General features: G+C 45.2%; 1 protein-coding gene and 1 long non-coding RNA gene across 4 annotated transcripts; one reads left to right on the forward strand and one right to left on the reverse strand.

Annotated features, from left to right (window-relative positions):
* Positions 1 to 1,175: 1,175 nt before the first annotated feature.
* Positions 1,176 to 25,769, reverse strand: LOC308468861. Of its 3 annotated transcripts, XR_013981897.1 has the most exons (5): positions 25,467 to 25,769; positions 25,173 to 25,301; positions 24,586 to 24,673; positions 3,328 to 3,512; positions 1,176 to 1,402 (listed from the first exon to the last, which is right to left on the reverse strand). It is a non-coding gene; the product is annotated as an uncharacterized lncRNA (long non-coding RNA). The 3 variants fall into 3 exon arrangements; XR_013981896.1 differs by lacking the exon at positions 3,328 to 3,512; XR_013981898.1 differs by lacking the exon at positions 1,176 to 1,402 and having other exon boundaries at positions 3,156 to 3,512.
* On the forward strand, positions 20,339 to 23,152 carry LOC308468804 (putative CENPB DNA-binding domain-containing protein 1; the record flags this gene model as incomplete). The annotated part of the gene is made up of 3 exons (XM_080991217.1): positions 20,339 to 20,633; positions 20,844 to 21,593; positions 23,132 to 23,152. The coding sequence occupies exons 2-3, from the start codon at positions 21,072 to 21,074 to the stop codon at positions 23,150 to 23,152; spliced, it is 543 nt and encodes a 180-aa protein (XP_080847343.1). The 5' UTR covers positions 20,339 to 20,633; positions 20,844 to 21,071.
* Positions 25,770 to 26,028: the final 259 nt, after the last annotated feature.

Raw genomic sequence — 26,028 nt, forward strand, 5'->3', positions numbered from 1 at the left:
TTGCAGCCCATGTAAAACAGCTTCCTCTGTCCCTGCCAATCAGCAGAAGGAACCTGAGAACATTATGGGCTTAGTGGAGGGGTGTTCACATCCCTCATTAAAGAAGTGCACAGCCTATGTAACTATATGCACACAAACAACTGACCTGTACACTTGTACAGTTAGAGGCACCAACTCCAGGAGCTCCTGGGAGCCCGGGCATCCACAAACATTTTGCTGTGGGTGCCCAGCCTCCGCCCCCCAGTGCTGCCACCGTCCGCTCCCTTACATCTGGTGCTCTGGTGCCATAGCGGCGACTGGGCCAGGGCCTGTGCCCCTGCCTTGGCTCCTCTATTGGGCCCCACTGCGGCCACGGTCACATCTTTAGCCACAGTGGGCCCCAACAGAGGCCCTGCAGCAGAGGTGCAGGCCCAAGCCCAGTCACCACCATAGTGCTAGAGCACACACACACCTGCCTGCCATGCTGTCATGATGCTGTGATGTCACACCATGATGTCACATCGCGCCACACCATCATAACATTGTGTCACGTCACGTGTGCCATGGGCACCCAATTTGGCACTGCTATGTACAGTTGTTCATGTGCAACCTTAAATGAGTACATGCTCTATGTAAGCACAGGGGCTGAAGTTGTAGTAATCAACAAGTGTGTGCATTTCCACCCAAACACTTGCGCATGTGCAGATACAGCTTGTACCTGTGCTCAGACTGATGTGCGAACAAGCCTGTAGGGATGTGAGTTGGACAATGGGCTTCCACCCCCCCCCCCCAGCTATCTGAATCAGGAAAGCCAAAGAGAAGAGCAGCAAAGCCCTCCCCACCACACCCCCCAAACTGCTTAGCCTGAGTGTCCGAGACGACAGATAACCAATGTTATTTAATTTATTTTTTCAAAAGGAAAAATAAAGGCGGGGGAGGAAGTTGATAAATAATGTAAACTGGAGAATGCATTAATGAAAGGCAGAACAAAAGGGAGGAGAGGAAAGGAAGGATGAGGCAGAGCAGGAGAGAGAAGGCCAGAGAAGGCGGGGGCGAGTAGGAGGGAGACTGGGGGGGGGGGATATATTCCTGCCCTTATTGATTGTATATGATTACATTAGGCCTATCAAATATTTATAATACATCCCACAAGAGGTCATTGTATGTGTTCCCCCCCCCATACAGCTGTGCTGTAGGACAGAGCAAACCTAGGCTGGTCAGCTGCTCCTCCTCCCACCTCTTCTCACTTTCCTCTCATCTCGTCAGCACTTGATCTGAATCCAGGCTCAGTCACTTCAGGGCAAAAAGGGCCATAGCTCAGTGGAACAGCACCTACTTTGCATGTGGAACATCCCAGGACTAAACCCCGGAATCTCTGGTAAAGACTCCTTCCGGCCTGAGCCCCCAGAAAGCTGTTGCCAGACTGTGTAGAGAGTAAAGAACAAGATAGGACAGTCAGACCATTGGCCTATCTATTTAGGGTAAAGCTCTGTACCTGCTTTTGCCTGCAGAAGGTCCCAGGTTCACTCCCTGATGGCAGATAGGGCTGGTCAAGATCCCCTGCCTGAAACCTTGGAGAGCTGCTGCCAACCAGTGTGGACAATGATGCGCTAGATGGACCAATGGTTTGGCCCAGGATAAAGCAGCTTCCAATGTTACTATGACAGTCATACTTACTGAGGCTTATGTTGCTGTCTCCTGCTATAGAAGTTATTGAGTTAGAATGGACCTCAAGGGTCATCTATCGTTCTGCAAATTTGGGGAACCCATCCCTGATAGGTGACTATTCAACCTCTGCTTCAAAACTTCTAGTGAAGGAGAGACCAGCAACGTCTGAGACCATCTGTTCCACTGCCAGTGGTGGGTGGGACCTGAGGCAGAAATAGGCAGAGCAACAAATGCAACTTGTATCCTTGTACAGCAGGCTAGTTTCCACACACACACACACACTCCTCCATCCTCCATAGCATGAGGCATTATCACAGTTCAATGACACATCTCAGCTGGGCAAAAACTCTCAAGGTGTAAAGCAGGCCCAGTGAGGATCATGGTCTTGGGATAAGGGGTGTTGCATGGGAGGAGTTCTGAGGGGCAGAAATAGAGGCCTCAAGGTCCACATTTGGGGCTTGGGGCTAAAGTTCCCCACCCCTACCCTAGGCCCAAGATTCAAATGTAATAGCCTTAGAATGGCTAATGTTCTTGAGATTAAAACTGAGATTAAAAATGGACGCCTCAAACCTGAGTCTCAGGTCCAAGGCATATAGAGCAATTGTATAACAATTTTAAGAGTTTCCTCTATTTGTGAAATTCAGGGCTGAGTGCCAGTACTTTTGCAGACAAAATGGCACCATCTCTGCACTCAAGGGAGGCTTTAGCCGACTTGGGGACACCCCAACATTTGCAGTAGTGCAAAAGGGGGGCAATCATTTAAACCATTCCCTCTGTTCCCTGAGTCATGTCAAGAGAATGCTTGAAGGACGCATATAATTTATTTGTGCACTGCAGGAAATCCTTGTGTGGCCAACGCAAACGCAACTGCTGCACAGAGTGTCTAGCATCCCTGAGTCACCACCATTGAAAATCCGGCATCTTCTAAGCGGGGGCAGCAGCAGTCGGCAGTGCAGCCTCAATAGGGGCCCTTTAGAAGAAGAAAAAAAGCTGAGTGCTCCAAGCATTAAGAGGCACATGGACCCAAGTCGAGAGAAAGAGAGCTAGACAGAGGAAATGTCTTAATTTAATTGGGTTTTAACAGCACATTTAGTTCCCATCAGACCAGTTTCCGTTGGCCTGCCAATCTCTCTGCTCTACCATTTCAATTAGCAGCACCTGAGTCAGCAAGCTCGAGGGGTTGGGAAGCAGAAGGAGACTTGAGGCTAGAGTTACAGCAGGCAAACAGATGGTTGCAAGGCGGAGCCCACAGGAATTAAAGGCTGAGGCTTGTTATCTGAAGCCAGCATCTTCCCAGCTGCATGTTCTCTGTGATCTCCCTCATTGTGAGGCCCTCTAATGTTTCCTGCTGTTATATGTTCTGTGTAAATCCAGGTGTGTTTGTGTGTGCATGCAGGAAAGGGCCTAAAATCATTTGCACAGTGCATGATGGCTCAGCCTTCACTGTTAAAGGATATTATTAAGAGTTGGCAAGGCCCTCGGGAAAGGGCTGTGGCTCGGTGTTAGCGCATCTGTTTAGCATGCTGATGGTCCTAGGTTCAACCCCTGGCATCTCCAGGAGAATTGCTAGACAATATTGAGCCAAAGAGATACTTAGTATAAGGCTGTTTCCTATGCTTTCAAAACCAATTAAGTGTTTGTTCTTTTGTGTAAGGATGCACTAGGACAGTCTTTACCAACCTTGTGCACTAGGAGGGAACAACTGTACAGCTCCAGCCCTCTTCCTTTTGGGCTTTTTTCCATGCGTTCACTGTGGGGTGAACTCTCCCCAGGCCACACCCCTCACCAGCCTTGCTTCATACCCTCCTTGAGTGCTTTTGCTTGGAGGAATGTGTCCTTGAACTTCAGTAAACCCACTTGCTTGCCTTGATGGAGAATAGAGAGTGGGGTGTAAATGTGTGCAGAAACTAATCTACTGTAGGAGGATGCAGCCCTTAGTTTGTAAAAAGTTCCCAACCTAATGTAGACTGTATATTGAAAAGGACATCTGTACATCTCAGCATCTATGCATAAGAAGGGGTCCAATTGCAAGGTGCTCTGCCACCTTGCATACATTTATATGTGCACAGGCAGATTGCAGACATCTTTTTCTGTGCCTGCATCCAGTTTTGTTGAGGGTTGGGGCCTGCTAGAAAAGAAGCAAGCTGAGTTGTGCAGATTAAGGTGGAAGTAAGTCAGGTGCACTCAAGTAGAGCCGCTATTAGGGTATGGCAAGGCTGAGTCAGGTGATGGTAAATCAGGTCAAAGTCATTCTGTTTGGGGTGAATTTAGGCACGAGTCAGGTCAAGGCATGTCAGTTCATTGGTGGGTTTGCACAGCAGGTTCTGGTGAGCAGCAATCAGAACCATGGATAGCACTAAGTCTGCTCTGTTAGCTGAGTAGTAGAATAATGTTGTCTCAGCAAAGAACCAGATTCATCTGAAATCTTTGCCCATGCCCAGGATAGCTGTGAGGACCTGCCATTGATTCTGCAGTTGCATGCTCCTTCATGGCTGTGTAACAGAGAAAATGACAGCAGGGTTGTTCCCAGAGTATGAGGATAGTGAAAGAGTTGTTTCCTTAGTCTGGGAGGGTGTTGACAGAGTGCTGAGGGTTCACCCCAAGTGAGGTTATCTGTGATTCATCTGAGTCCTTCTCGGGGTGACATTGGGACATATATACAGGACACATGGCAGCATGAACAGCTGGCACTGAAAGCTATCACTGCCTACTATCCACATGCGCAAGGAACTTAACCGAAAGAGCCCTTCTGTTTTCAACAGTTCAAAATCAGCTCTATCAGCATGCAAACTGAATGTCATAGAACCTTAATGCTCATGTGCATACATTTACCAGCTTGGGCACTAGGCACAAGACTTAGTGGCTAGAAAGGGAGCTGGATCCTGAAGCGTGGCAAATCTAGTAACTCACACTAATAACATTGTAACAAGTCATCCCCAATAAAGGTAAAACTAGGGACAAAATAGAGAAAGCAGTTGACAAGGACGAGGAAATTAGGCCTGCAAATAAGATCTAAGGATAGGTACTGAGAGAACATTTCAGAGGCAGGTGGTACCTTCTCATTGAAGTACCTTCTGGCCTTGAACTGAGCCTACCTGCTCAGGTTGGCCACTAGGTGCTACAGGACCGCATAGAATGGAAGAAGGTCTCCTGTTCCGCTTGAGCGTTGCTTAAGCAACAAAGTTTTCCTGGATTGTGGAGTATTCCTGAATCATTGGTGGTTCTTCAGTCCTGATTTCTGGCAAGTCCCTCAACTCCACCACCTAACTCCTCTTTTTTTTAAAGAATATTTATTCCAATTTTAAAATTACAAAAAAAAAATATAGAAAAAAACAAAACAAACCACATACATCTTACAAAAAACAGACAGTAAAAAAGAAATGAAAAAAACAAAAAATCACAGTAGAAAGTAACAAAAATCAAATTAGACCATTACAACCATTTTCCCTTTTACTTGTTTCCATGACTTCCTCTCACCTCCCTGCTTTGTATTCTAGTTTAAATCGTATCTCCAGCAAATCCTTCAAACCTTCTTTTCTTTTACTTATTTTAACATTCGAAAGTATTTAATTCTCCTCTATCCTCATTTTACACTTCATATTTACTTATTCCATTATACCCTGTCTGCCAATACGGTCTAGTATTCTTCTCCAACCTTTTTCTAACATTCTTTTATATTACAGTGTTTCTGAAGATATATTTTAAATTTTTTCCAGTCTTCTTCCATCAACCCTTCTTCCTGATCTCGAATTCTGCCGGTCATCTCAGCCAGTTCCATATACTCCATCACTTTCCTCTGCCATTCTTCTCGGGTAGGCAATTCTTGTGTCTTCCAGTATTTCCCAATAAGTATTCTTGCCGCTGCTGTCGCGTACATAAAAAAATTCCTGTCTTCCCTTCGCACCAATTGGCCGACCATGCCCAAGAGGAAAGCCTCTGGTTTCTTCACAAAAGTGTATTTCAATACCTTTTTTAATTCATTATATATCATTTCCCAGAAGGCCTTGATCTTTGGGCACCACCACCTAACTCCTCTGTCCTCAGTTCCAAACTACTATCTTCTTGTTTCTGGCTCACCTCAGTCTGCTGACCACAACCCTGCCCTAAGAGCAGAATGCTTTAGATGAGAAAGCCTTATCCCCAGTTTGAATTGAGAACGAATCTAGAGGCAGGCTCTTGTGGATTTATATTTGTGCATAAGCAGGTAGATATAAGATTTGGCATTTTTTCAGACACGCAGTTGCCAAGCCACCTGAGGTTTTAAAGCACATAAATTGTGCTCAGAAAATTGCCCAGGAAGCTGTTGCTTAGGGATTGTTGAGATGTGTTCTTATCAACTAGTCCCAATTAGCCCCATAGCAACTAGATTTTGAACTAAGTGTAGCTTCCAAACAGTCTTCAAAGACAGCCCCATGTAGAGCATATTGCAGTACTCAAATCTGGGAGTTGCCGAGTCGTGCATAACTGTGATCCAGAATAGAAAGCCAAAGAAAAATTGTGCGTATGTTTCCTAACCATATTTCCAGTTCTGATGGGGGAAATGGCAAGTTGATGATAGTAATAATAGTAATAATGAATAATGAATAGTCACTTGTGGAAAAAAATGGCTTCAGGCTGGAAGCATTTCTTGAGGATTTGTATTTCACTGCACATCTGCCCCCTTGTGGCCATATTTATCTGCAGCAATTTGACTTCAGGGCGAACATATCCTTTCCATCCGAAGGACTTGGTAGGAAGAGGGCAGTGTTGGAAAAGGTGTGGGCAAGAAAGACCCAGTGTGGGACAAACGGCTTTAGCGTGCTGCTGCAAGATTTCCAAAGAGATGTTGTTGCTGCAAACCATGCACAGCTGGGTCAGGGAAGGAACAACACACAGTGGTTTTCTAAGCCCTAGCTGACAAAAAATATTTGAGGGGGCCAGAGCTCAGAGACGACTTTACTTTGCAGAGCTGGCAATGCTGTGACATCACCAAGCCACACTCCATGACGCCAGCAACCATCCCCTTTTGCGTCTCAGGCTTGAAAGTGCTGAAGGCCCGTAAACTTGACCAACAGAGCCAGTTAATGCACTCAGCAACCAGTCATCACGTGCAGAGGAGCCAAGTGATTCATGTGCACATGTAATGAGCTTTTGCTGAATTTGTCATCTTATCCCATTGAAAAACATGAATGAGAGAAATTTGTTTCACTCTGCATTTCTCGTTCTACCTAATATGCACTGTCTGAAGCAATGTGTATATTTGGAGAAATCCACACTAAAATGTTGAAGTTTCAGGTGGGTTTTTTGGGTTTTTTTAAAGTGTGAACTAGTGTAGAAATGTGGAAAACTGAATTTAAGATTGGGAAAATGAGCTGCTGGGGAATGAACCTGGGGCCTTTTGCATGCAAAATGGATGCTTCACCTCTAAGCTGCAGCCCTTCCCCAATTTTGTTGTGTCATGCCATTGGTTTTCATTATTAACACTTTCATTTCATTATTTGTTCACACAACCCATGTTTGTTGTATTTTTATTTTATTTTATTTTTTAAATTTTATTTTATTGAATTTATATACCACCCTATACCTGGAGGTCTCAGGGTGGCTTACAGAACAAAACTAGAACACAAAACCACAAAATATATAATCAAAATTTAAAAAACCCCAATATCCACCCCAAAACTAATTTTTAAAAGGGCATAGGATTATTATTTATTCAGGGCTATCTACTCCTGTTATTAATTACTTAGCACCCTGGCAAAGCTGATGCCCAGTGCTTGGAAAATTCATTTTTAAAAGGAACTATTTCTTTTTCTAGTTCATTCTGTCCAAACAAACAAACAAACAAACAAAGCCTAGGTCCAATTCAACTATTTCAGATCAAGTTCATTCAAATGAACTTTTTGGTTCATCATTTTAGTTCAATGTCCTCTGCCATTTTTTCCAACATTCAGATTGTTCCAAACTGGTGTGCTGAAGTATAAGGTCCAAAAGTAAATCAGGGGTCAGGATGAAGCTTTCCCCATAGTTATGTTTCCATACTAGAAGATACTTACCCTGTTTAATTTATTAAAGCCACATATGTTTTTTTCCCCCAAGGACTGCTTATGATGCCCCATGGCTTCCCTTAGCACTAGGCACTTGGATCTAGGCAGTGACTATTTAAATTTCACTCAGTGCTCCACAGTGATGCTATGTTGAGAGCATTGTGAGAAATTTAGGTGGCAGCCACCTGCTGACACCACTGCCAGTTAAACCCTAGGTCCTGCCAACACAGGAAAAAGTCTAGCAGAGGATACTCTTGGGGAAAGGGAAACCTCAAACCTACAGCTAGTCTTGAAACTCTGTGCCTCCTCCTTCATGTGTCCTCTCCCTTCTCTCAAGAAGAGAATCAGCACCACTGAACTAAGAATATAATCTAGATTCCGAACCCACCCCACCTCTCAATCTGAGGTATGAAGGATAATAACAAAACCTTTCCACACTGAATACCCTTCCACTCCAACTAATGGGATTATGATATGATAAGATTCTTATGTTACGAAAATGACTCAGAAATACTTTTAAAGGGGTCCAACTCCAGATGTCCTGTTTATTGAGCAGTCGTCATGATTGTTTGTCAATGGTGAGCATTCATCCTGATATGCTTTCAGAGTGTTTAAAAATCATTCACTCATTCCACACAATTTCAGTGCATTTCTTTGCAAATTTCCAAACCACATACTTCCCACCAAATGCTGACAGCCTGGAAGCATCCTTACATTTGTGTGTTTGGTGTGCACAAAATGGTTCTGTGCAAATTAAGAGCTTGTCACCCTACCCACCCTTTCCCCTCTGAACCCAGTGGGATCCTATTAGGCCTTAGTCAAGACATCAAAGGCACTGAGAAGCCCATCCCAAACTGGTCCGAATTCCACGAGCAAATGATGTTCCTCCTTTATCCATTCCTGCATGGCATATATTCAATACTCCATAAATATCTGCCCATTATGGGCCATGTCGGACATATATTATACCATGTAGGAAGCATAGAGTTTACAACCTAATTGCTTGAGTTGAGAGCTGCAGAAGGACTCCCACCCCCCTCCACACACAATGGATTTTCTTCTCCTGGAGCTACTAATAGCCAGTGCCTCTTTGATGTTGCCGTTGATGGCACAAACGATCAGCCACATATTCATTCGGCCAAATGCACATTTCTAGATTCTCCCAAGAGGCAGGAATTTCGAATCAGCTTTACTGTCCTTTGAGCAAGACAGAACTGATGCTGTATTCTGAATGCTCTTCTTATTTACAAATGTACAGTGGACACTTGGGTTGCGAACGTGATCCATGTAGGAGGCACATTCACAACCCGCAGCATTTGCAACCTGCAGCACCGCGTCTGCGCATGCGTGGGTTGTGATTCAGTGTTTCTGAGCATGCGCAACTGCTGAAACCTGGAAGTAACCCGTTCCCGTACTTCCAGGTTTCGACGCGTCCGTAACCTGAAAAAACGCAACCTGAAGTGTCTGCAACCCGAGGTATGACTGTACAGGTATTGTGTGTCAGGGAACAGTTCTCTGGTTTGAGGGCTGACACAGCCACCGTATGCTGAGGCTGTGCCTCCAAGCAGAAAAAGCACACTACTGCCCTTGGACAGAGGAGAGGGCCAAGCAGGGGGCATTTAACCCAGTACCCACTCAAAAGTACCATTTCCAGATCCTGCACAGCTGTTTGTCCCTCTAAACCCACTTCTGAATGCTAGACCACTAACAGATTAGTCTGCCCAGCCTTTGGTTCAATGTTATTTTTTTCCTCTGGGAATTTCCACATAGCAAGATGGACAGCCTTTGCTGAAAGCTGTTTCCACCCACTCCCTAACTCAGGAGGGCCTGTTGATCCCCCCACACCCGGAAAAAAGAAAAGAAAAGAAAGTCCCTCTGCAACAGAGAAGGGAAATAACATCCCAGAACTAAAATGGACCAGAGAATGGCTATGACATGAAGTGCTAGGGGGAGGGATGGAAGTCTGACCTCTCCCAGGCTCTGCTGTTCTCATCATACCCATTCCTGGCTAGTTTATCGGTCATTGGAGTGAGACCAAGAGAATATCAGCAAGGACAGAATGAATATAAACATCTGAGCCAAGGCTTCCTTCTTACCATGAATAAAGGGGAGGGGGCAAGTTTAAGGGGAACCTTAATTACATGCCAAAAAAATCAACACAAATAAATAAGTGATTATGTCTCCATGGTAATCAAGTTGAAAATCTGTGGGCTTTGGGAGGAAGATGTGAGTCCTGTTGTCATGAGGAAACTGACAAGGTGATGACCGTGTTGGTTGGGTCAACTTTGGTTGGGGGAAGAATAAGCAGACTTTTGAATCACACAGGGACTACGGTACAAGCTGAGGCCAGAGTAGGAATGGGATGGCATAGCGGCAAGGCAGTGATTGGGAAATTTTCCAGGCTGAGGACCACAGTGTCATGTGCAAAACCTTTCAAAGGCTGCATGGCAGTGGCAATAGTAGTTGGAGCAGCAGAGGTGGCTCTCTTTGTACAGTAGGTTACATTCCAACCGTGCAAATGTTGAGAGATTCTACCCACACATTTCTCCATCCAGGCAAGTGAGGGGAATTATCACAGTTCAAGGGGGCACATTCAAGCCAGGTAAAAGCACTCAAAGTTAGCACACAGCAAGACCTTGGAGGGAGTGGCTGTGGCCTGAGAGTAGGTGTTGCCCTGGGAGAGTATTGAGGGCATAAAAGATCCCTATAAAAAGAATATTAGAACAGGGATTTCCCACCCACTCCCCACCAGGAACTAGTTTTTGGCTTGCAAATACTTTTTTGTTCTTAAAATGTGGGGGAGTATTCAAAATGGCATCCCAAATGTGAATTCTGAAGTGGCACAGTCCACTACCCCATATCAAGGCTCTACCCCTGCATTCTGCTGCTTGGAGGTAGAACTGGACCTAATTCTCTGCTCAATATAATAAATTGGAGTTACTTACTTCAACAGGTACACCACCAGTTTACTAATGAGTCCTAGGTAGAATCTACACACATATAAAAATAGCCCTGGAAATGTTTTTTAAGCGTTTTTTAAAAAGACATTGAATTTTCCAAAAGGCTCACCATCACCATCTAGTGTCACATTGTATATTGCATTTAAAACATTTTATTTGCAACTGTATAGCTGAGTCCTCAGTTGCAACACTTTTTTCATTTAAAAAACCCACTGCAATATGTATAAGATAGCTTTCTATGATACTATGGGTGCATCTAAACACAGGAAAAAAATGCTATAAAGAAGTCATAAATTATATTGCTTTAACAAAAGAAAGAAATCTCTGTGGAAAATCACGCTTTAAAATTTCCTGCTCTTTGGCACCATCTGGTGTTGCATATTTTAGTACATTCAAATTGCTGTTTCTTTACTAATGTAGCTGAGTCCTATGTAAGAGTTTGCCCCTTCTCCCCTTCCCCTCCCCTTGCCCCTTTTATGGATTGTCCACAATACAGTTTCAGGCAAATAGTTGCTTATTTAATTTAGTCTGACTTTGTTTTTACTCTCAAGGAGAGGAGCTTGTGAGATTTCCTGCCTCAGGCCACCTAAACAACCTGACTTATTTTTAAATTGTACATTGACTTAAATGCAGTAGCAGAAATTGCAATGGTGGTGGGTGAATCCAAGGCCGCAGCTATGGAAGAAGCAAGTCCTTCTTGGGGTGCTAATTCTGCGAACCCCTCCACCATAGACTCAGGTTGCATATATCTGTAAATAACCCTATATGCTAAAGACACCACAGTCTCTGTTGTGCCTCATTCCAGAGGAAACATGAACCCTGGGTAAGCACCTGGAACCCCTGGAATCTCGGTCGGTGATTGGGGTGGCATGAAACAATATTCTAGGACTGTGATGCCTCTGGTTTGCCTGGATGGAAGATGAAGAGCAGTGTGTGTCTGGCCGCACCCAATTTTGCCATGCCCACCATTGGTATGCAATTCCTGTCCAGGAAGGTGGTCACAAGATAATGTGGCCCTCTGAATGAAAAAGGTTCCTTGCTCCTACTTTAGCATACAGAGGGCTTTTTATACAGTGGTACCTCGGGTTAAGTACTTTATTCGTTCTGGAAGTCCGTTCTTAACCTGAAACTGTTCTTAACCTGAAGCACCACTTTAGCTAATGGGGCCTCCTGTTGCTGCCGCACCGCGCTGGGTTAGCGGAGTCTGTAACCTGAAGCATATGTAACCTGAAGCGTATGTAACCCGAGGTACCACTGTATCTTCCTTTCGGCTTCCCTCCTGCTTCCTTTCCTCCCCCACCCCTTTAAAAGGGAAATTGGGGGCAGGGGGAGAGAAATGCCTGGGAGGTTTGCTCTCAAATTATCCCTGAAGAAAAGTGAAGACCAGGGAGGAAAGATTACATCAAGGGGCATGGAGTCATTCCCAGCAATGCCAAGACTGCTGCCATCTGCCATTGGCTGAAAAGGGTCTCCTCTGTGACCCCCACGGAGAAGAGCGAGCGGCCTTCAGGAATCCCAGGAAGGGCCAGAGATAAATTCTCATGGATGCCAAAATGCCTCAGTTCTGAAGTCATTGAGTGACTCACTCGTTTTGGTTCCTCTGGGAGCCACTCGGCATGAGAGCCCATGAACTTTTCTCTAGTCCTTCTGCCCCAAACAACACACTCCAAATATATAATGATTAAAAAACATGTCTGGCCAGGTCTTTACAGCTGTTTGCAAGTCATCGCTCTTTCTCTCACCCCACATGTTACGGTTGGGTGCCGTCTACCAAGGCAGGCATTGGAAATGAATCAAACTGAACCGTTTTCTGGAATAATCACTTATACATGCATGAAATCAGTGTGCAAATTATGAGAGTGGAAGAAGCAGTGGCAGGGATGAAATCCATGTGCCCCACCTCTGATTTTCCCTAATTTTAACCACACTCATGAAGCCTTCTAAAAACAGTAGCTAAGAGAACAAGGCTCTAATGGAACCAGGGCCAGGCTGCCCATGAGGTGGGGTGAAGTAGCCGCCTCAGGTGGCAGAATTTTGAGAGGGAGCATCCCCTCCAGGTACCCTACCCTCCTTGTCACCAGCAAAAGACAGCACTGACGGCACTGGCAGTGATGCTGGTTCCCAGAGATATCTTGCTGGAATCTCACACAGCATGTGAGATCTCACTGGAAACAGCCACTGTGGTTGCCGCTTTGTGGGTGGTGCAGCAAAACAGGATGATCTGAACCCCCCGTAATTTAGGCAATGTCTCAAATGTCACTGTTTGATGCTTGGCTATGGCCTAATACATGCTAACACATTTGTAGCCTTAAAAATGTAGTTGTTTTCTCTCTCGAACAGGTATCATTCATGTGTGACCCAGTCATGATGCTTTCAATCAAGATTGATTTGGGCTGTTGCCATGGGAGTGTACAGGGGGGGCAGGGGGGCAGCTGCCTCCCCATCAATAAAAATAAACAAAAACACATAACTAACTAAGGTTCTGCCACCCCGCCCCTGAACAAAAGGCATGCCCCTCACAACTAAAGGCCTGCCCCCCCCAAACAAAAATCCTGGCTATGGCCATGGTTCTTGCCACCCAGAAAGGTGAGTGTAGTTACTTGATACGCATTTGAAAAACCTACCCCTTGTTTAGGATATCCATGCCTTTTCCTCCCTGCACATGCCCCAAGTGAACGGAGAAGGAAGTGTTGATTGCAATCTTAAGCAGGTGTGAATACATTCACACACCCCATTGCTGGGACTATGTAGGTCTCTTTTCAAATAGACACACTGTGGGGTAACACTGAATCAACCTGCAATGAGTTTTCATTTTCAATGAGAACTTTTGTGAGTAGCAGGGAAATATGCAATAGATCTACAACGTGTGTGGATTATGGAGAGAGAGAGAGAGAGAGAGAAGCAAGTACAGTCATACTTCGGGTTACAGACGCTTCAGGTTGCGTGTTTTCGGGTTGTGTACTGTGCCGAACCCAGAAGTACTGGAACGGCTTACTTCCGGGTTTTGGTACTTCCGCATGCGCAGAAGTGCTAAATCATGCTTTGTGCATGCGCAGAAGCGCCGAATCGCAACCCGCGGGTGTGCAGATGCCGCTCTGCGGGTTGGAACACTGCGGGTTGCGAATGTGCCTTCCGCACAGATCCTTGTGCCCTCAATCTTTCCCAACATCAGGGTCTTTCCCAGGGAGTCTTCTCTTCTCATGAGGCGGCCAAAGTATTGGAGCCTCAGCTTCACGATGTGTCCTTCCAGTGAGCACTCAGGGCTGATTTCCTTAAGAATGGATAGGTTTGATCTTCTTGCAGTCCATGGGACTCTCAAGAGTCTCCTCCAGCACCATAATTCAAAAGCATCAATTCTTTGGCGATCGGCCTTCTTGATGGTCCAGCTCTCACTTCCATACATCACTACTGGGAAAACCGTAGCTTGAACTATACGAACCTTTGTTGGCAAGGTGATGTCTCTGCTTTTTAAGATGCTGTCTAGGTTTGTCATCGCTTTTCTCCCAAAAAGCAGGTGTCTTTTAATTTCGTGACTGCCGTCACCATCTGCAGTGATCATGGAGCCCAAGAAAGTAAAATATTTCACTGCCTCCATTTCTTCCCCTTCTAGGTGATGGGACCAGTGGCCATGATCTTCATTTAAAAAAAAAAAAAAAAAGCTTCAGACCATATTTTGTGCTCTCCTCTTTCACCCTCATTAAGAGGTTCTTTAATTCCTCCTCACTTTCTGCCATCAAAGTTGTATCATCTGTATATCTGAGGTTGCTGATTTCTTCCGGCAATCTTAATTCCGATTTGGGATTCTTCCTGTCCAGCCTTTCGCATGATGAATTCTGCATATAAGTTAAATAAGCAGGGAAACAATATACAGCCTTGCCATACTCCTATCCCAATTTTGAATCAATCAGTTGTTCCATATCCAGTTCTAACTGTAGCTTCTTGTCCCACATAGAGATTTCTCAGGAGACAGATAAGGTCTCCCATTTCTTTAAGAACTTGCCAGTTTGCTGTAGTTCCATGCAAATAGGAGGAAATATTGGAAATGTGCTCATTCTTTGACTTAGGAGGACCTCTAGTGGGCAGGAATAGGAACCTTTGCAAAGGCTTAGCCAGGGTTGCCACTTGGATGGATGCATTCTATTTTCCATAACTGGAAATAAGGGAAATAAGTGGCCATGTGTCTTACTGCAGTGCTAGGAGGACAGTCCTCCATGTAAATGACAGCTGGAAGACAATACTTTCTTTGAAGGATTGCTGTGTTTGAAGGGCTGTCTGCTCCAAGTGCAGTTGAAACATAACCCTAAGAATGGGGGATGGGTTTTTTATGTCGCTTGTTCACAATAGACACTTGGACTGCAGACTGAGCAGGCACACAGACCACCTGGCCACTGCCTTCCCAGCTAGTAGGTGGACAGCATGATGCCTTCCAGATATTGTGAAGGTCCAACTCCCATCCAGCTCACCAAAATGAGCACAAAGATTCAGGCGGGCCATAGCTCAGAATGAACTCAGGCTTGCATGCAAAGTTAAAAATAAGAAAAAGGGTTGTTTGGCTATGTTCAAAGCAGGAGGAAGAACAAGCTAGTAGGTCCTCTGCATGGAGAAGATGGGAGAAATGCTGTTGGGTGACAGAAAGAAGGCAGAACTGCTCAACACCTACTTTGCCACTATCTTCACCCTAAAGGAAAGCAGTGCCCAACCTGGTGGTTACCAAAATAAATGATGCAAGGAGGGAGCTGCAGCCCAAGATAGGAAAAGAGGTGGTAAGGGAACACCTAGCTACTTTAAATGAATTCAAAACTCCAGAGTCTAATAAGCTGCACCCAAGGGTACTAAAGGAGCTTGTGGATGTAATCTCAGAGCCTCTGCCAATAATCTTGAGAATTATTGGAGAAGAGGGGAGGTCCCTTCAGACTGAAAGTAGGCAAATGTTGTCCCCATCTTCAAAAGGAACTAGGAAGACCCATGTAATTGCTGACTGGTGAGCTTGACATTGATACCAGAAAAGGTCCTAAACAGATTATTAAACAATTGGGCTGTGTGCGTAGATTCAGCGATTACTAAGAGGCAGTGTTGGGAAAGATTGAGGGCACAAGAAGAAGGGGACAACAGAGGATGAGATGGTTGGACAGTGTTCTCGAAGCCACAAACATGAGTCTGACCAAACTGCGGGAGGCAGTAGTAGACAGGAGTGCCTGGCGTGCTCTGGTCCACGGGGTCACGAAGAGTCAGACACGACTAAACGACAACAAAGAGGCAGTGTGGGTTTCTCAAAAACATGTTATGCCCAATACTTTTTTTAATCTAGTGGCTAAAATGTCCGCGTATATTTTATAATCATTATTAAGTAGGGAGATTGGTCTGCAATTGTTTATAAGTTCTTTATTTCTACCCTGTTTTAGTATCAATGCTATATGTGCTTGCTGCCATGTTTTTGGTATTTTCCCTTCCTCCAAAATTTTGTTTATCAATAGATTCATGGGTAGCACTAGGGAGTCCTCTATTTTTTTTATAATGCATTGTAGTGAGACTGTCTGCTCCTGGGGACTTTCCTATTTTAGACTTTGCTATCTCTTGATGTATTTCCATTATGGATACAGGGGAGTTTAGATATTCAATATTGTCAGTTAATACCTTATGTATGTCTTTCTGTTGTAAATATTTTGTTATTTCTTCTTCTGTTTCACTACCAGCCTTGTAGACACTTTTAAAGTGTCTAACAAAGCTTTCCTTTATTTCTTCCGGTTTATCTAACACCTTCCCTTTTACATTTATTTTGTCAATCATTCTCTCTTTTTGCTTCTTTTTTAGTTGCCATGCTAACATTTTCCCTGGCTTATTTGCAAATTAAAATGTTATTTGCTTCATCCATTCCATATTGATTTCTATTTCATGACTCAGTATTGATGAAATTTAGATTTGTAATACCTTTATTTTTTGTATAGCTTTCTCATTTTTTTGTTTTTTAGATAGTCATACCATGTTACTTTTGCTTCATGTTACATTCTTTCAGGTTGCATCCTGCGGCACCTTCCACATGCTTTTCCAATCCTTAAATTGTATATTATGACCTAAATCTTGAGCCTACTTTATTTGTGCTGACTTTACCATCTCATCCAACATTTCCCCATATAGCAGGAGATTGTACATCTTTTAAAGTAATTTTGTATCACTCTTGATAATTTCTTTTTGAAAATTTGAAACTATGTAACTAAAACCTTTCTTATTATCCTCTTTGAACTGTTCATTCAACTGTCTATGATGTAGCCAACTTTGCAAAACGACTTTCAATTCTTCATACTCTTAGTTTCAACCCTCCCTCCGCCATCAGTAATTTTCTATATGTCGGCCAGCTGCCTCTCCTGTTGAGTGGTTTTAATACTAATGCCTCCACTGGTGAAAGTCACCATGGGGTTTTGGGTTCTAAAAAATATTTATATTTGTTCCAGATTCTTATAAACATTTTTCTTATTATATGGTTATGAAAGTCTTTGCGTTTTTTATCTTTCCCATATCATAAATATGAATGCCAACCAAATCTATTATTGTTTCCTTCCAAGTCCAGTATTTCATCTTTCTTTAATTTAATCCAGTCCCGAATCCACGTAATGCATGCTGCTTCATAGTAGAGTTTAAAGTCTGGGCGGGAAAAGCCTCCTCTGTCTTTTGTATCTATGAGTATTTTATATTTTATTCTACGCTTTTCCCCGTTCCAGACAAACTTTGAAATATCTTTTTGCCAGTTTCTGAAGCAGACAAGATTACTTATTATTGGTATTGAATGAAATATGTATATAAAAAACATCTTTGGTAGTGCATTCATCTTTATTGCTATCCTTCTCATCGGGGAAGGTTCATTCTGTTCCAAGTGTCCAAATCTTTCTAGATCTCATTCCGAGCTTTCTCACAGTTGTCTTTATACAAATTCAAGTTTTTATTGGTAAGCCAGATTCCTAGGTATTTAACTTTTTATGGATTTCTATCTTTGTGATCTCCTGCAACTCCTCTTTCCCCATTTTGGTCACATTTTTGTTAATACTTTTGTCTTTCCTTTGTTTCCATAACATCCTTCTGGACCATCTAGAGGGGCTGGGAGCTGGGGGCACTGTCATACAGTGGTTCCGCTCCTTCCTCCTGGGCCGTGTTCAGAAAGTAGTGTTCGGGGATGAGTGTTCAGACCCCTGGGCTCTCACTTGTGGGGTGCCTCAGGGTTCCGTCCTCTCCCCCATGCTTTTTAATATCTATATGAAGCTGCTGGGAGAGATCATCATAGGGTTTGGGCTGGGTGTTCATCAGTATGCAGATAACACCCAGCTCTACCTCTCCTTTAAATCAGAACCAGTGAAGGCGGTGAAGGTTCTGTGTGAGTGCCTGGAGGCGTTTGGAGGATGGATGGCGGCTAACAGATAGAAGTTGAATCCTGGCAAGACAAAAGTACTGCTTTGGGGGACAGGGAGCGGGCGGCTGTGGAGGACTCCCTGGTCCTGAATAGGGTAATTGCCACTGAAGGACAAGGTGCGCAGCCTGGGAGTCATTTTGGACTCACAGCTCTCCATGGAGGCACAGGTTAATTCTGTGTCCAGGGCACCTGTCTACCAGCTCCACCTGGTATGCAGGCTGAGACCCTACCTGCCTGCAGATTGTCTTGCCAGAGTGGTGCATGCTCTAGTTATCTCATTGAACTACTGCAATGCGCTCTATGTGGGGCTACCTTTGAAGGCGACCCGGAAACTGCAATTAATCCAGAATGCGGCAGCTAGATTGGTGACTGGGAGTGGCTGCCGGGACCACATAACACCGGTCCTGAGAGATCTGCATTGGCTCCCAGTATGTTTCTGAGCACAATTCAAAGTGTTGGTGCTGACCTTTAAAGCCCTAAATGGCCTTGGTCCTGTATACCTGAAGGAGCGTCTCCACCCCCACTGTTCAGCCCAGACACTGAGATCCAGCACCGAGGGCCTTCTGGCAGTTCCCTCATTACGAGAAGTGAGGTTACAGGGAACCAGACAGATGGCCTTCTCGGTAGTGGCGCCCGCCCTGTGGAACGTCCTCCCTTCAGATATGAAGGAAATAAGCAACTACCTTCTCTTCAAAAGACATCTGAAGGCAGCCCTGTTTAGGGAAGTTTTTAATATTTAATGCTATATTGTTTTTAACATTTGATTGGAAGCCGCCCAGAGTGGCTGGGGAAACTCAGCCAGATGGGCGGGGTATAAATAATAAATTATTATTATTATTATTATTATTATTATTATTATTATTTGTTTAATTTAAACCCTGCCACTCGCCCAAACTCTTGTATTTTCCCTAAGACTTTAGGGAGACAATTTTTTGGCTCTTCTACTGTAATTACCAAGTCATCTGCAAATGCTTTCAACTTAAATTCATTTTTCCCTGCTCTTATTCCCATAATCTGTTTATCTTTTCTTATATTTCTATTCAGAACCTCCAGGACCAAAATGAATAATAAAGGTGATAGCGGACATCCTTGCCTCGTTCCTTTTTCTATTTTGAATTGGTTCATTATCACCTTATTAATAATCAATATTGTAATATTCTGAATGTCCAAGTATCCAATAATTCCCAGTTGTAATCCTTTTAAGGTTTTGATTGACTTCCAAATATCCAGGCTTGAAACAGTCTATAACTCCAAAAAAAGTCCAGTTAGTCCACCAGTGTCCATGTAGCTCTAACATATTTTCAGACAGTAGGTCAACTTTCTAAAGATTTAAACTTTGAAGTACTTGTCCTGGTCTTTCAAAAACACAATGGACGTAATTTATTCCACTCCAGCAGTCAAGGTGCTCTACCTTCTTAGGGGTCTCCCCACCTCAGTCGGCTGAGCAGAACCCCTGCCAGGCTTTGGTAGTTGTTCTGAAAGATCCAGCATTTCATCAAAATTTTATCAGGTTGAATTACTTCAAAATAAGTTCCAATATGCAGCTCTAAATAAGATCCAATCAACACCTCTCAATCCAATAAAGGTTCTAACAATCCAATAAGTTAATTTCTGTCCATTGAGAAGGGAAGGCTCTCCAGTCTCTAAAGCTGTTATTATTCATCAAAGGCTACAAAAAAAATAAAGAAAATCTCTCTCATTCACAAAGAGATCCTCGCAGCTCCAGGCCACAAAAGAGGAAGCATGACTTCCTGTTTAATACTCCACTCTTTCTCCTCTAATTTTAGCCCAATTAAGTTCTGATTTTAATTCTTCAGAGAAAGTTTCTTTTTAATTACCTTATTTTGGAATATCTGTTGCTTCTGGAGGCGACCAGTGACTTTGGTCGGTGAGCATGCGTTGGAGCCTTGAATCCCCCTCAACTGCCCCCCTTCGCTCGCTGCTGAAGCAGTTGCGAGAGCCAGGTCCCAGCAGTAGGAAAGAACGGATTCTGCTGAACCCTTTTGAAGCCCTGCTCTTCTGCAGGGTTTTCTCAGGGGGGTGCCTAGTCCTGGCAACCTCCCCTCTTCGTCCACCAACCCCAAAAACGCTCATATTTAGTGGGACGAAGCGCTGGGCACCACCATTCCTCTCCACAACAGGCTGGAAGTCTGCGTTTGGTTTTTCTCGGAGCCCATGTCTAACCTGTAATTCAGTTAATGTTCTTTGAAAAATTGAAAAAAAATTGAGTTGGGTTTTGTGACCAATATATATCTACTAATGGAGCTTTATCTGGTGCCTCAGGTTAAGTACTTACAGTGGGGCCCTGCAAGACGAATGCCTCACAAGACGGAAAACTCGCTAGACGAAAGGGTTTTCCGTTTTTTGAGCTGCTTCGCAAGACGAATTTCCCTATGGGCTTGCTTCGCAAGACGAAAACGTCTTGCAAGTTTGTTTCCTTTTTCGTAAAACCGTTAATACCCAGGGTGCATTGCTTGAAGAGGTGCAGTTGCGACTTGACTTCGAGGAGCAACACATAGCACGCGGTGTGGTAGCCTTTTTTGAGGTTTTTGAGGACTTTGCTGATTTTTGAAGCTTTTCCAAAACTTCTTTTGCAGCCGTTTGGTAAGTTAAACTTTTAAAACTTTTTTGGGGGTTTTTGGATTTTGGGTTGGGGTGTTTGGAATTCAAGGACTTGGTGTTGGGGAGAGGTTTGCAAGAATCTGGGAGCTTGTGTGGTTTTTTTTCTATGTGGTGGGTGGGTGGCTGGAGGAACAGTTGAGGTTTTTGAAGACTTTGGTGATTTTTAAAGCTTTTCCAAAACTTCTTTTGCAGCCATTTGAGGATTTTGAAGACTTTGGTGATTTGCAGCCATTTCGTAAGTTAAACTTTTAAAACTTTTTGGGGGGTTTTTGGATTTTGGGTTGGGTGTTTGGAATTCAAGGACTTGGTTCTGGGTTTGAATTCCTGTGTGGTGGGTGGCTGGGTGCTTTTGAATTTTTTGGGTGTGAAGCACTGATTTTTTTTTCCCCCTGAGTTTACGAAGCTAGGAGCTGTGCTGCCATGGGACCCAAGAAGACTGTTGCTGCAGAAGCCGGCGAGAGGAAGAAGGAGAAGGTGACGCTGGAAATGAAGAAGGAGATCATCCGGAAGCACGACGGTGGAATGCGTGTGACAGACCTCACCAGGGAGTATGGCAGGAACCCATCGACCATCGGCACCATCCTGAAGATGAGGGAGAAGATCCTTGCGACTGATGCAGCCAAGGGAGTCACCAGGATCGTGAAGAACCGCCCAGCTGTTCTGGAGGAGGTCGAGAAGTTGCTGCTCATCTGGTTAGAAGAGAAGCAGCGTGCAGGGGACACAGTGACTGAGGCCGTCATTTGTGAGAAGGCCAAGGCCTTGCACGCAGACCTCGTCCAGGAACAGCCAGGAACCTCAGGCGAGCCAGAAGTCTTCAAGGCAAGCAGAGGCTGGTTTGACCAGTTCAAGACAAGATCTGGAATCCACAGCGTGGTTAGGCATGAAGAGGCTGCCAGTTCTGATGTTCCTGTGGCTGAAGACTTTGCATTGGAGTTCCTGGAGGCTGTGAAGACGGAGGGCTACGTTCCACAGCAGGTCTTCAACTGCGACGAGACAGGGCTGTTTTGGAAGAGGATGCCCAAAAGGACTTTCATCACTCAGGAGGAGGCCAAGTTGGCTGGCCACAAGCCCATGAAGGACCGTCTGACCCTGCTCTTCTGTGCCAACGCAAGCGGCGACCTGAAGATCAAGCCCCTGCTGGTGTACCACTCGGAGAACCCACGGGCCTTCAAGAAACACAAGGTCGACAAGGAGCAGCTGAGTGTCATGTGGCGATCCAACAGTAAGGCTTGGGTCACACGTGTGCTGTTTGTGGACTGGGTCAATCTTGCTTTTGGCCCTGCTGTCAAACAGTACCTGCTGGACAACAACCTGCCGCTGAAGGCTTTGCTTCTGATGGACAATGCTCCTGCTCATCCTAAAGGCCTTGAGGAGGACTTGTTGGAGGAGTTCAGCTTCATCAACATCATGTTCCTGCCGCCTAACACCACGCCACTGCTCCAGCCGATGGATCAGCAGGTCATCGCCAATTTCAAAAAACTCTACACCAAGGAGCTTTTCAGGCGATGCTTCGAGGTGACTGATTGCACCACCATCACCCTGCGGGAATTCTGGAAGGACCACTTCGACATCGTCACCTGCTTGAAGATGATCACCACGGCCTGGAAAGGGATCAGCCAGAGAAATTTGAATTGCGCTTGGCGCAGCCTGTGGCCGGACTGTGTGGCACCAAGTGACTCTGATGCACCAGAGTCAACAGTGGTGCAGGACATTGTTGCCTTGGGGAGGACCATGGGCCTGGAGGTCACAGAGGAGGACGTCTGCGAGCTGGTGGAGGAGCACGACCACGAGCTGACCACCCAGGAGCTGGTCGAACTGCAGGCAGAGGCTGCGCAGGAGCAGGCCTCACTGGAAGAGGAGGAAGCAACTGAGGAACGGCTGTCCTCCAAAGAACTGAGGGACATTTGCATGAAGTGGAAGAATGTGCAGGCTTTTGCACAGTGGCACCACCCTAACCAGCACGTGGCACATGACCTTGCGAACACTTTTGATACGATGGTCATGTCGCCTTTCAGGGAGGTGCTGAAAAGGCGGATGAAGCAGTAGACCATGGAAAGGTTCTTCAGCAAGAAGCAAAGAGTGGAAGAGGAACCTTCTTCGAGTGGTCCCCCAGAGTCTGTTTCTTTGGTGAAGACAAAGACGCTGACTCAGTCTTTTTATGCTACCATTTTCCTGCTTAGCCTACACTCCATTGTGCCTTCTTGTTCATTCACTGTCTTTCTTCAACTTTCTTCACCTCCTTTTCCTCCTTGCAGCATCCACATATAATATATGCATGGTTATACAAAAGTTCATAAACAAGAAATAGTAAGCGTAATAAATTGCTGTCAGGGAACACCGCGGCGAAGGCAGGATGCCTTTCAATAGTCAATGTCCAGCAATATTGTAGTGGTAGGTGCTCCAACGTAGGGAGAATATATTCAAACCACTGCTATTTCTGTTTTCATAATTGAATGTAATGTATCCAATTTTATTATCAGCTGATGAAGAATCATCCTTGAAACAGTTGACTTATCCCAGAAACACTGTTCTGTTCCTGTTTTGTCTGCTGCATTCTACAGTGGTTTGAATATATTAGTGGTAACAATTATTCTGAGATTATTATTATTATTAACATGAAATTACGGTATTTTTCGCTCCATAAGGCACACTAAAAAGTAAGGGGAAATGTCTGTGCATCTTATGGAGTGAATGCATGGTCCCTGGAGCTGAATTGCCCAGGGGCAAAAAGCAGATCATGCTTTTTTTTTTGAAAGAGGGAAGTGTGTGTTGAAACAAAGCCACTGATTGGCAAGCAATCTGTAGGGAGATAAGGGAGGCTAGCAATAAAGGAGGCTGTCTGGGAGTGGGGAGGTAAAGACAGTGAACTTGCAAGGAGAGGAGACAGGAAGACTAAAGCAATGAGGAGAGAAATTAGAAGAAAAGGGGAAACAAAAAACTGCTCCAGCTAAAGAAAAGACACTAAGGCAAACAAGAGGGAAGCAGCTGATCGGTAAGGGATCAGGAGGGAGATAAGGGATGCTAGTGATAAAGGAGGCTGCCTGGGAGCGGGGAGGTAAAAGCCCATGGATCCTCAGGATTTTTACATTGGGTCACCCCAAATTCACCATCAGATCACATAGCATGTCCATGGCTACAACCTGCACCCAAAAAAAAAATAAAAAAATGCACCCACTGTTTCATGGCGCTGCAATGGCGCAAAAACATGGTTACAAAGCACAGATCCACATGGATGGATCTACCAACATGGATGGATCTACCCATGTGGGCTACCCCAAACTCACCTTCAAATCACATGTCTGTGGCCACAGCATGAACCACAAAAATCATACATCCACTGTTTCATTCAAAGTACAGGCTGCCTGGGAGCGGGGAGGTAAAAGCCCATGGATCTCTACCAACACGAGTGTAAGCTGCTCCCCTCCCACATTGCCGCTTCAAAGGGAGCCTGGGAGGAGGGAATCTGCTGCAGCTTCCCCCACCTCCCGCAGAAGCCGCACGCTCTTTAAAGGGGCTGCGCGGCTTCTCCTGGCTTTTCTGGGAGGTGGGGGGATTCCCCCACCTCGTAGAAAAGCCTGCAGGAGCCGCACAGCCTTTAAAGAGGGCGCCGCTCTTGGGGGCTTTTCCCCCAGGAGGGAGAAGGGACTGATGCGGCCAGTCAGTCCCTTCTCCCTCCTGGAGAAAAGCCCGCAAGAGCGCACGAAGCTTGTGTGCAGCTCTTGAGGGCTTTTCCCGCCTGCCTCCCCCCTGCATTCGCTCCATAGGACGCACACACATTTTCCCTTGCTTTTTGGGTGGGAAAAAGTGCGTCCTATGGTGCGAAAAATACGGTATGTCATCTAAATGGAAAAGAAGATAAGGCTAACAATCATAACTGTTTTAGGGACTTTCCTATATACAGTACCCTGAACATATCCTTGGAAATCGACATTACCTTCTTGTTTTCCTTGGTGTTTTTTCCTCCTGCCATCTCCCTCCAGTCTCTTCCTGCTCTTCCTCGAGGTCTTCTACAATTAGATCTTCTGAAAGGAAAATCAGAGAAGGCTGCCAGTTAGAGAAACTTTCTTATATATAGTGGTACCCCGGGTTAAGTACTTAATTCGTTCCGGAGGTCCGTTCTTAACCTGAAACTGTTCTTAACCTGAAGCACCACTTTAGCTAATGGGGCCTCCTGCTGCCACCGCACCACTGGAGCCCGATTTCTGTTCTTATCCTGAAGCAAAGTTCTTAACCTGAAGCACTATTTCTGGGTTAGCGGAGTGTGTAACCTGAAGCGTATGTAACCTGAAGCGTATGTAACCCGAGGTACCACTGTACACAGAATATATACATGGAAATAGACATTACCTTCATGTTGTCCTGAGCCACCTTTGTCCATGTGAGGGAGGAGGTCTGCAGAGCCTACAGGGAAACAAAGAGCCACTTGGGATACGTTTATTTTCTGAACCTCAGACCTTTCCTAAGAAACCTTAGGGAATAAAATTACTATGGAAGCAATGTCTATATGCTGAAGGATCTTACCTTTTGTGTCCTCTCGAAGATGGGTCCAGAGGGGGAGGCGGAGAGAGAGGTGGTGGGTGAGGGGGAGGTCTCTGGGAGAGATTTTTTTTCCCCTTCCCAGATGGGAAAACTTTTCTCAGCCTTGAAAGTCTAGAAAAGAAAGAGAAATGGAACTCACAGTTAGTACTCTCTAATGCCTCTGCACTCAAGAGGAATTCACTATAATCACAGAATGCAGATGCTGAGAGTAATCCTCCTTACATGTCTGTCTACTTCTTGTAACAAACGCGAAATGATATAACCATAGGAGCTTACCAGGTCTTTTTGCACTCTGGTGACCAGTGAGCCAACAGAGGAGCGTTCACAATGGCTTCTGTAAATCTGAGGCTGGCCCTTGAAAACAGGGACACTTGGCAGGTCTCCTGAGGTGCCCAGCTGGGAGACCACCAGGAAATCCATGATATGGTGCTTGTCGAGCACCCAGGGTGGCAGTGAGCTGCTCCTCCCGGTGCCATCGTTCCGCGCGCTCTGCTTTTTGGGGCAGCAGAGGCTTTTCAAAGGGGGGTCAGGGCCTGAACGGGGTGCGCAGGACAGGCAGCGGCCTCGGCAGGCCTCCCCAGCAGCCCAGAAAGTCAGCTTATGTGAAGAAAATGAGACTAGGTCATGTAGATTCGGCCTTGCCTTCGCCCCGCCCCCAACCCAGCTGGCCAATCGGCTGCGTGCAGGGGGTGGGGCAAAGGCAATGCCGAATCTACTCGTCTTGTCTCACTTCCTTCACACAGGCTGGTTTTCTGGGACCCAGGAAGCCCAGTGCTGGGTCCCAAACCACCCCGGAGGGTAGGGCAGTAATTGTTCTTGATAATTTTGTCACCCCACT

The sequence above is a fragment of the Podarcis pityusensis genome (genome assembly GCF_964106645.2).
Source record: "Podarcis pityusensis genome assembly, chromosome: Z".
Lineage (NCBI taxonomy): Eukaryota > Metazoa > Chordata > Lepidosauria > Squamata > Lacertidae > Podarcis > Podarcis pityusensis.